This window comes from Mastigoproctus giganteus, chromosome 4, assembly GCF_048544385.1.
Source record: "Mastigoproctus giganteus isolate SK-2022 chromosome 4, ASM4854438v1, whole genome shotgun sequence".
NCBI classification, from domain to species: Eukaryota; Metazoa; Arthropoda; class Arachnida; order Uropygi; family Thelyphonidae; genus Mastigoproctus; species Mastigoproctus giganteus.
Window position 1 is genome coordinate 45811322 of NC_143578.1, and position 12058 is coordinate 45823379.

A 12058-nucleotide genomic window follows, 5' to 3' on the forward strand; every position below is an offset into this window, starting at 1 on the left:
CCATGTCAAGAGATCGATATCTAGAAATAAAGAGATTTGTATATCTGGCCAATAATGATGAAATTGGAAATTGAAGTACTTTGGACATAATCCAGCCAAACAATTTCTCCTTGATAAATTTTTTAACTGAACCTCACTGGTTCAGTGAGGTTCAGTTACAAAATTTGGATGGTAAGTAGTCCTTTTGGGTATTGCTACGCTTTTGATGCAATGGAAAACCAACTAAAGAAACCAAAAATGTGAAAAGTATAGTGCAATGGAAAAATAACTAAAGAAACCAAAAAGAAGAGTATACTGCAATGGAAAAACAACTAAAGAAACCAAAAATGTGAAGAGTATACCTGTAGGTGCAAGAGTGGTTATTTATTTATTGGAAAATGTGCCGGATCCATCAAACCACGTAGTTTTCTACAATTATTTGACAATTATTTTGCAACATACTCATTGATGATATTTTTGAAAAAGAAGAAAATAAGAGCTACAGGAACAGTGAGGGATGAGTTCAACATTGTCCTATTATGGCATCTAAAGAAATTAAAAAAATGGAAAGAGGTACTTATGAGGTTTGATGTCATCAAAGGCATATTATGTATAAAATGAAAAGATAACAATGTATGTTCTGTTCTTACCAAATATGATTCTGTTGAACCATTATAATATGTAAAATGTTGGTCAAAAACTGAAAAAGCTAAGGTCAATGTAGAACAACCTGCATCATACAACAGCAGAATGAGTGGCGTAGATACCCATGACCAATGTATATCGTTGTATAGGATAGCGGACAAGAGGCAAGAAATGGTGGTGGGTCCTGTTTACATACATGTTAGATATGACCATCACTAATGTGTGGAAGTTTCACCAAATGACAGCAGAGATAAAAATGAATCAATCAGAGTTTTGTCGAAACATTGTACGAAGTTATTTGAAAGATGCTGCATTAACAAGAAGCAATAAGAAGCGAAAAGCCGGAAGTTCCATGAAAATCAGTGAAGGCCATCACTTTCCAGAAAAACTTGATAGACAATTAATTAAAATGTTGTGTTTGTCATATGAAAGCTAGGTGGTCATGTAAGAATTGTCAGAAAACAATGTGCATTGAAAAAGGCTGCTTCGAAAAATACCACTTATCTGCCAAACATTCCCATTTGAGGATGCCTGTTTTTCTAAAAAAATAAAATATATTTTCTTTGAAATTTTGGTATTGTTTGTTTCCTTGACTTATAATCTCACCATAAGATTGAGTGAAATGAGTTTTTATAGGTAGTTTTTTCATAGGCGTTAATGGGTTAAGGGAAGAGTGCACATACAGAGAAAACCAAAAGTGTTGGAGTGTCCGCGGAATGTTTTCGTGACATACCTTGTCACAAAACTGAATGCTAGAAAATATATTTGCAATGATGTGTAGATATGCTTCCATTTACTAAACCAAATGTGTGAAAGAGTGGTTTGAGGAATGTGAGGAAGTGATCAAGCATCTACCCTGACCAACTTGATCCTTGGATCTCAATCTAATACAAAAACATAGAGTATCTGGTCAGCTGTGACATAAATGACATTATGTAGGTAGATACTATGAAACATTGTGTTGATGATCTATAATTGGTAGTTAATCGTATGAACCAAGAATATGACAGGAATTTTCAAGAATTTTTAAAGATGCATTGAAGGCCTGAAAATTGTTATTTAAACAATTACAGCAATAAATAAATACTTACCTTCATTCTTTTCTTCAAAATCATCATCATCCTCATTATCATCTATACATAAGAAAAAGAAACTTATAGGTACCTTAAAAATGTATAAAAGTTTTTTTATTAATTATAAAACAAATTCTATAAAAATCTGTAAAGGTTTTTTTTTTTTTTTTTTTTTTTTTTCATTTACTGAATATGTTTCAGCTAAACAATAACATTTATATTTTAGGCTCGAAGTCACTGAGTGGTCTGTGGTTCAAACACATGAATGCCCCATAGTTATATTTCAATGATTCATAATTTATCAAGGTACCTTAAAAATGTATAAAAGTTTGTTTATTAATTATTAAACCTATTCTATAAAAATCTGTAAAAGTTTTTTTTTTTTTTTTTTCATTTACTGAATATGTTTCAGCTAATCTAATATACATATCTGAAACCTCTCTCTCTCTTCCCCCCCCCAATCGGCTGTGCTGGAGTATAAACAATAACATTTATATTTTAGGCTCGAAGTCACTGAGTGGTCTGTGGTTCAACACAAGAATGCCCTAGTTATATTTCAATGATTTATGATTTATCATGTTCCTACGTATCTCAACTTGAATCATACTAATTTTGATTCTATGTTTTTAGGTTGTGCTGCTGTAACAGAAAGAAGGAAGAAACATGTATCAAATTATGGATTTGCAGATACTGGAGCATCGTTCAGTCATCAAGTTTCTCACCAAAGAAGGAAATGGGCCAAAGGGCATTAACATGAAAGGATGGTGGCTGTGTATAATAGTGCACTTTCAGAGTAACAAGTGAAATTCTGGTCAAAACAATTCAAGTGGGGTAGAGAGTCCACTGAAGATGATCCATGTCCAGGAAGGCCTGTGACAGCAACCAATTCAGAAATGTGCTAAGCTGTGGAAACCCTTGGGCTGAATGAGATATTTAAAGGTGCCCCAAATCTCTAGGGAATATGACATCTGAGGGGACAGTTATAACCATCCTCCATGAACATTTGGGGATGACTAAGGTCAGCACAAGGTGGATCCCCAGATTTCTGACTCCTGTGCAGAAGCAATTTAGAGTATGGCGTTGTGAGAAAAATTTAGACCTTTATGGAAGGGATCCTGAAATTTTCATCTCAAGAATTGTTATGGGTGATTATGGGTGATGAAACATGGGTTCATCACTGGGATCCTGAGACCAAGCAAGAATCAATGCAATGGAAGTGCAAGGGTTCTCTCCCAACAAAAAATTTTTGGACACAACCTTCAGCTGGAAAGATTATGGTCACCATATTTTTGGATGCTGAGGGAATTTTGTACATTCACTACTTGGAACACAAGCAAACAGTCACTAGGGAGTCATATGCATTCCTACTGTACAACCTAAGGGATTTCATAAAGGAAAAATGCTGTGGAAAACTTTCTGGAGACATGCTGCTGCTTTGAGAAACTCTGACTTTAAAGAACTTACCCATCCACCTTACAGGCTGGATCTAGCCCCCAGTGACCATTTCCTGTTTTGACATCTCAAGAAAAATGTATGTGGACATTGCTTTACTGATGATAATGAACTGAAGTCTGCTGTTTCAGTGTTCTTTGATGGACAGGATAAAGGAATTTATTTGTCTGGAAGTTAAGGAGAGTTGCATTGAAAAATAAAAAAAAAAGATTTTTCCCTCTAACTCATTTCCTTTGTAGGTAGGTAGATAATTTATTGAATGCCCTCTGTGAAATACCACCACTTTGCTTATTGGAGGCTTGAAGTGGTGAAACCCATGTTTAGTCTCTAGAGCAAAGTTTCCGGCATCCCCCTCCCCCCGTACTTCTCCTTCAACCCATGCAAGGTACTAAGTACTATAGGTTTTGATACCTTTCGTGTTTGGGGTTTTTCATAAAAAAAATAAAAATAAATAAATAAGATTAATGATTGTATTTCACTATCAAAATACTTAATGTAAACTCTGATCTAGTGGTCATGCCAGAGTCTATACAAGAACATTTTTATTGAAACTCTGCAAATGCCTCAGATTTTTGTTCTTCGGGTTTCTCTGTTATACAGTGCCAAAAACATTCACCCCCCCCACCCAATCCCCAGTGCACTGGGTAAAATGCACTTCAAATTTTCTCATTTGCTCAGAAGCACAATATGAGTTATGGCTTCAATGGTATTTCTTCAATGTGGCTTCCGCAGACCTTTAACTTTCATTATATTCTTGCATTAGCGTGGATCTCTTAACTTAATGGTGGGTATCTGGATGCTGGTGCATAGCTACCAACCTCTAACTTTCAAAAAGCTGGTCACGCATTTGTAAGCAGGAGGAAAACAGGAGGGTTTTGAACCAAAACAGGAGAAAAACAAGATTTTTTGGAAAAAAGGTAGTGTTTTTTTTAAAGTCCAGACTGCACTAGAAGGATACACATTTTATATTAAAATATGGCTAGAAGATTGTTTAACAGAAAAATATGCTTTTAAATATTAGCTTACTCTTTCTGATATTCTATTAGACATAAACTGATTTTGATTGCTTCAAGAAAGATACTGTCGCACACTTTCTCATCTTCAGAAATGTTGAGTCAAATCCTTTTTCATAACAACCTTGCTGTTTACACTAGGCTGTCAGGAGCATTTTCAAAGTTTCACCAGAAAGAGAAGATTTGAACTCAGTTGTTGCTTTTCTAACCTGGCCGAATATTCTTTCACACTCAGCACTGCTAAAAGGAATTGTTAAAATTCCAAGCATGACTTGGGATAATTTGAATATATTTCAAGCTTCTAATGTATAGGTTAGTGCAATTGTATCAGTTTAATTTGTAGCCATCTACCGAAGTAGTTAAATTGACATCACTTTAATTATATCTTATATTGTGAATATATTCAGGAGTTGTCATGATATTGTACTACCTCGAATAAGTAACATTTCGCTAGTGGAGAAGACTAATGTTACTTATTCTCGGTGGATGCCCATTTAAGTACTTTGGTGTTGATGGCTATGAATTAAACTGATGTAACTGCACTAACCTATATGTTAGTCATTCTACCATATAGCTTGAGGCTCTTGCCCTTAAATTCTTTATAGTCTATACCAGTAGTCTCCAAAGTGGGGTGTGCGCACCCATAGGGGGCGGCGAGATGATTCATGGGATGCACGAGATAATCCTCAAGAAAATCATGAGGGCTGTTTTCTATACTGATATATAATCTAGATATAATGCATACCATATAAATTATTTCTAAATAAAACAAATAATAATAAATAATAATAATAAATTTTCATTTATTGCAACTACAGCAAGCCCATCACAGCACTAGGCTAGGGGCATAAATTCAGTACAAAGGAGACAAATATATATATATATATGAAAAAATACATAGCATATTCTATATATACATTAACAACGAATATGAATTATAATGATCAAAAATATATATTGCAGAACATTACATTTGGCTCTGGATGTAGTTACTGGGTTGTAGGTAGGCAGCTGTTTGTATTTCTCATAATTTGTTTGGAAATGAGACTCCTGTAGGCTTCAGAGTTGAGCAACCTCTTACAATCAATGTTGTGATAATTTATGAGTTGAAGGGATGCATTGGGGAACATCCTGTCCATTTGTTTTAGTCTGGAGAGTTTGGATTTGAATTGTTGTTGGTTTCTTGAGTTTTCTCTGTTGGTGGGAGCTATTATGTTGGCTAGGTTTGGTGAACTGGATGCAGAAGTAATTAACTTAGCAAGAAGCATGACTCCAGACTCATTGATCATCTGTTGCAGAGGCTTTGTTTTAAAGTTTTTGTAAAGCTGTTGCCTGGATATTGTACGGGGAAAACGAAGTTTATTGTTCAGCCATCTAAGAACCCAATACTCTAGGGCAAGGAACTTTTTTACGGTAACTTGAGGAGCGCCAGACCAGATTTCGGAGGCATAGGACAGAATGGGAAAAATGCATCTCTGAACATGGTTAATGACTGTTTTTCTATCTTGAATCGCCGCTGTTTCTTGCTTGATCAGCTATCTTGATTTTTGAATTTTTTTTAGCAACATATACATACTGAGAATTAAATGAAAGATTTTTGTCAAAAACAACTCCTAGGTCTTTGTGAGCAAATACGTTGGGAATTGAAACATTTGAAATTTTAATTTCTATGTGGTTTGGTTGTTTCTGTAAGGAATAAGTTATTTGAGCAGATTTGTTTGTATTTATAGTGAGATTGAGATTCTTCAGATATTTGATGATTCCACACATCTGTAAATTCGCATCATGGCTAACCTTGGAAATGTCATCACAGGATTTGGAAATAATAAACAACTTTAAATCATCGGCATAAGACAGCAGATTTGGATTTTCTTGTAGAAGTGGTTGTAGAGATGCTGAAAATATAACACTGGAGAGAACACCTCCTTGAGGGATGCCTGTTGCGGTTGTGACGAGAATATTATCAGTATTAGTGGGGAAGATGAGATTTCTGTGATTGAGGCTGTACTGAAGATAGGATATAACCATTGTATCAATGGGGAAATGATTTTTCAGTATTTCAATGGCTTTCTTGTGATCAATGTTGTCGAAAGCACCTTTGATGTCTAAGTAAAAGACATCGCATTGTGTTTTATCCTGAAACGCAGTTTGGATGCGCACAATGGTGTCAGCTAGGCTTGTTGTTGTAAGCGCCCTGTAGGACCAAAATGCATGTTGTCGGGTGCATTAGCAAAGATCGCATCCCGAAGATATGGCAGCATGATCTTATCAATAATCTTAGCAATAGTATTGCATTACAATTACTACACTTGTTACATTAATGATTTCTTATCGTTTTATACTTGAACTACAATTTAATTTTGTTTTGTCATTTTTTTTATTTTTGATCTTTTAAAATTATATGTGATTTTAGATATAATGTCTTTCATGTAAATTATTTATATATATAAAAAAAATATCACATATATATATATATATATACAGGGTGTCTCAAAAATGCACGGCATAACTTCAGGAATGAGTTCCTCATATGTAGACAATAAAAATATTTTTTATCAACATAGTTCCGGAAATGCTTGGTTTCCGATTTTTGAAGGTCTGTCTATGACACTTAACTGTTCACATCACCTTATAGTAATTGTTCAAAATGTCCACCTTCTGCCTGAATACAGGCCTCACATCAACGTCTCATGAACTCGTAAAGATGATGCCAAATTCCTGGCATGTTTCGTATTGTCTCACAACCTGCCACAATTTGATTGTGGAGAGTTTCACATCAGCTACAAGAGTTGAATACACCAATGACTTTAAATTATCCCACAAGAAGAAATCTAGTGGGTTTAAATCAGTGAGCGTGGAGGCCAGGCAGTTGGTTCACCTCTACCTATCCACCGACTAGGACACCTTCGATTCAGGTAATTGCGGGCAAAGTGGCTGAAGTGTGCGGGAGTGCCAACGTGCATGAAGTGTGCTTATCACCTGAGGGAGATAAGACATTCCAGTTAATAACTCGGGAACTAAGCATTTCCGGAACTATGTTGATATAAAATATTTTTATTATCTACATATGAGGAACTTATTCCTGAAGTTATGCCATGTATTTTTGAGACACCCTGTATATATATATTCCCCCCTCCCCCTTGGTGTGGGCGCCAGTCCTTTTAAGTAAAATGAGGGTGCACGACAAAAAAAGTTTGGAGAGCACTGGTCTATACTATTGTACACCATCAGGCATCTATCATATATACTTAGATTTCAAGAAAGCTTTTTACACTCTTTCACATAAAAGACTGTTGTACAAACTGGAACAGTGTGGCATTAAGGATAAGTTACTACAATGGGAAAGGGGTGGTCAAGTGGGAAAAGGCAAAGAGTGGTTATTAGTGGACACTACCCTTCATGGAATAATGTTATTAGTGGAGTCCCTCAGCATATGCTGAACCTATTGTTGTTTTCTATGTTTATTAATTATGATATTGATGAAGGTATAACACGGTTAATGTCCAAGTTTAGAGAAGATAAAAAGGTTGGTAGGGTGGTTATTGACAGTAACCAAGTTAAGCCACTTCAAGGTATATGTAGAAAAATAAGGCAGATGGGCTGAGAAATGGCAGTTGAAGTTTAACACTGATAACTGCAATGTACTGCATATAGGTAGCAGTAATCCTAGTTCACATACCAACTGTGTGGTACTATACTCAGGGTAGTGGAAAATGAGAAGGACCAAAGGGTAATTGTGCATTTAAATATGAAGTTCTCTAAGCAGTGAAGAAGGCTGCCAGGACAGCTCATGAGGTTTTGTCAATGATATACAGGAACACTGCTAGTAGGGTGATTATCCCATTGTATAAGGCAATGGTTAAGCTGCATCTTCGGTACTGCATACAGGTCTGGAAGCCTCATTTTAGGAAGGATGCAGATCTGCCCGAAGAGGTGCAGATAAAGCAACAAGATTGGTGAGGGAAAACAAAAGCTCTTACCAAGAAAGGCCTCACTTCTATGAACTGCAGTGCCCAGAAACTGGCCCGTGAAGTGATTTGATTTTTTTTTTTTTTTTACGAAAACCCCAAACACGAGAGGTATTAGAACCTATAGCACTTAATACCGTGCTTGGGTTGGAGGTTGAGAAGACGAAAGAAGATATTTTTTGACGTTAGACTTGAACTTCTGTAGATTGTAATTTTCAGGAAATACGCATGAAGGAAGGCTCTTCCAGAAAACAGTGGTTGAATGAATAAATGAGGAAGATGAAAAGTTGGTTCTGTGAGTTTGAAACTGAGTTTGAAACTTGTAAATCAATACAATAAAACTACTAGAGACGGTCGTGTTCCAAGCCGCTAAGTGGATTTTTCTTATTTATTGATTTGAAATTATTGTTTTTCTAAAACTTTTGATTTAAATTTAGTAGTATAACATTATTTTGTGATTTCCTGATTAACTTGGTGTATTTATTCTTTACTCGGCCTTGTAATTGCATAAAAGTATCGGTAAAGGTTTCCACGTGTTTCAATTTTCCCGCCATTGTGATACGATAAGTTGTATGCCGTACTAGATAGCATTAGTTGAACTTCGTTAGCAGTTAAATTGTACGTTTAAATAAATACATATAACGACTTAGATTACAAACGTAATATAATTAATTATATATAACATAATTAATAACATAATTAATTATAATTAATTAATAAATTAATAGAATCATGACTCAGACCAGAGCAGCAAAGCAAAAGACTCAAGCTAATGGAAGCACTGTGGCTCAGAGCAGAACTGAGGGGTGCAGTTGTCCTCTGACTCACAGCCTTATAAAATGCACTGTTTGCTTGATGTTTGCAGAGCAATCGGGTACGGGACATGATACTGCCAAGGGGGATGTCTTTGTGTGTGCGCGATGCAAGGAGTGTATCGATATCAGGCAACAACTCGGCGTTCTTGTGGGCCTATATGAGAGCTTGAAGGACAGGGTGGATGCCCTCGAAGAAACTAAATTGAGGGGCCCATCAAGCTCTCAGCTGCCCACATCAACGCCAGAGCTTGCACTTGGGCATCGCGTGACACAGAGACAACCCCCAAGGCAGAATGCGCTGGTCCCTAAGGAACTAGTAGTTGTTGGTGACTCTATTGTCAGGGAAACGGGGAACATGCTTTGTAAAAAAGATAGGTGGAACAGGACCAGGGTATGTCTGCCAGGGGCAAAGGTTGATGACGTTGTAGAGCGAATATCATCTTTTAAGGGCACAAAAGGTGATATAGTTGTACACGTTGGCACTAATAATATTAAGAATAGGAGACCGGCAGAATTACTTAACAAGTACAGGTCACTGTTGAACAAAAGCCGAGAATTAGGGTTGAATTTGAAAGTGTCTGCAATTCTGCCCAGACACGATAGGAGGGAGTATATGATGAGAGCCTTGTCGATCAATTCGGCCCTGGAAAGATTGTGCAAGGCTCAAGGGGTAGAATTTTTTTCAGCCTGGACTGTACTTGTTAACAGGAGAGATTGCTTCTACAGGGATGGGATACACTTAAATAGAAAGGGTGCAAGAATATTTGCTGATGCTATCGAGGCAGTGTTAGGTGGGTCAGAAAACTGCTAGCTTGGGGGGAGACAATGACCAATAGATTGACAGTAGCCACTGGCAGAGGTGAAAGAGATTCTTGCACTGCTTCTATTAGAATGAGCAGAAGCCTGAAAAACAAGATGCATGGTATTTCAGAGACTGCTGGGAGCCATTGCGGTACAAGTAAACACATGGGTTGTGTTAGGGTAGCTAAGAATAGAAACAGGTGCAGGTATACTTGCGTGTACACCAATGCTAGGAGTTTAGTAAATAAATTTGATGAATTTGAGGTATTGCTCAAAACATCAAAGGCAGATATTGTTGGGATATCAGAGACGTGGTGTCACACAGATATAAGGGATGCAGAACTGCAATTTGGGGAGTACAATGTCTACAGAAAGGATAGACAGGATAGGAAGTGGGGAGGGGTTATGCTATTAGTTAAGAAACACATAAAAACGAAGGAAGTGAAGCCAGTCGACATCGCTGGACAGTGCAGTGTTGAGTCAGTTTGGTGTGACATAAGCATTGGGAGATCAAAATTGAGAGTAGGAGTGTGCTATAGGCCTAATGACTCTGATGAGTATAATAAGGAACTGTACAGGGAAATAGAGTGGGCCAGTAAATCAGAGAGTCTTATAATGGGAGATTTTAATTTCCCAGATATTGACTGGAATTTGGGGGCTGGTTACTCACGCACTAGCAGGGCTTTTGTGGATTTATTGGATGATTGTTTTCTACATCAGCATGTTCGGGAGGCAACTAGAGGGAGTAATACTCTTGATTTGATTATCAGCAGTGATTCTTCATGCATTAAGAATCTGCAGATAAATGAACCACTAGGTGGCAGTGATCACAGTGTGCTGAAGTGGGATTTACTGAAAGATGTAACTACCATTAGGGGTAAAGGGAAGGGTTATTGCTTCCATAAAGGTGACTACGATGGACTGAGACAGTATTTAAATTCTATACAGTGGGACCAACTGATGATGTTACCAACAGCAAATCCAAAATGTGAAGCATTCAAAGAACTTATCTTGGAAGCTACTAGGCTTTACATACCAACTAAGAAATATTGTTCAAGGTTTAGGCCAAAATGGATGTCAGATGAACTAATGAGGCATATGGCAGAGAAGAAAAATGCATGGGATACTTACAAATTAACACATGACACAGAAGCCTATGATAGATACAAGTTGATATGCAACCAAGTTACAAAGGAGGTTAGGCAGGCGAAGGCAAATTACGAGAAATCCTTGGCAAGGGATGCAAAGAAAAACAGCAAAGAGTTCTTTACTTATGTAAACTCTAGAAGGAAGGGGATGAATCAGATTGGTCCACTTGATATTGATGGGTCAACTGTTGATGATCCTGCTCAGGTAGCTAACAAACTAAATGAATATTTTGCATCGACATTCACACATGAGTAGTTATTCAGCAAGGGGAATGCCAGAGGTTGTTGTTGTTGTTGTTGTTGTTTGGTTTTTTTTAGGAGCATTAGCAACTAAGGCCATATTGCTCCGGGATATACGGTGGTCATTCCATGACCTTTCCGCATTCTCCATATTTGGTGGTGACGGGCTCGAACCCCGGTCTAATCAAGAAGCGTGTGCTACGCACTGCTGCTCCTTCCCACCTGGCTACGGAGGCGCCTAATGCCAGAGGTGTATTCAACTCTAGCAGTAAGCTACAGAATCTTGAAATAACTGGGAGTAAAGTGGAGGAGAAACTGTTGAAGATAAACACAAGAAAGGCACCCGGGGTGGATGGGATCTATCCAGTTATATTAAAGGAGGCAGCAAAGGAAGTAAGCAAACCCTTAGCCATAATTATGAGAGCTTCCTTGGACTCAGGGGAGGTACCCATAGACTGGAAATGTGCAAATGTGACCCCAATTCACAAAGGGGGATCAAAGGCTGACACAAGTAATTATAGACCTGTGAGCTTAACTTCTGTTCCAGGAAAATTAATGGAGGCACTGGTTAAAGAAGCACTGCAGGATCATTTAGACAAGACTTCAGTTATAGCTCAGACACAGCATGGTTTTGTTAAGGGGAAGTCTTGCCTGACCAATTTGATTGGATACTATGATGCAGTCACAAAAGAACTGGATGCAGGGAATAACTTTGATATTATATACTTGGATCTTAGAAAGGCTTTTGATACTGTTGCACATGGAAGACTGCTACACAAATTGGAGCAGTGTGACATTGGAGGCAAATTGCTGCTATGGATAAAGGGGTGGTTGAGGGGGAGAAGACAGAGAGTGGTAATCAATGGACACTGCTCATCGTGGACTAATGTTATTAGTGGAGTCCCTCAGGGTTCAGTGTTGGGT

General features: G+C 37.5%; 1 protein-coding gene across 3 annotated transcripts in view; it reads right to left on the bottom strand.

Annotated features, from left to right (window-relative positions):
* The window catches only part of LOC150086692 (ATP-dependent chromatin remodeler CHD5-like), a 683856-nt gene that overhangs the window by 130794 nt on the left and 541004 nt on the right, over positions 1–12058 (bottom strand). For all 3 annotated transcript variants that reach the window (XM_090372691.1, XM_090372693.1, XM_090372692.1), the window contains one exon: positions 1716–1757. In XM_090372691.1, coding sequence (XP_090228817.1) covers positions 1716–1757 — 42 coding nt within the window. The remainder of the gene's footprint in view (positions 1–1715; positions 1758–12058) is intronic.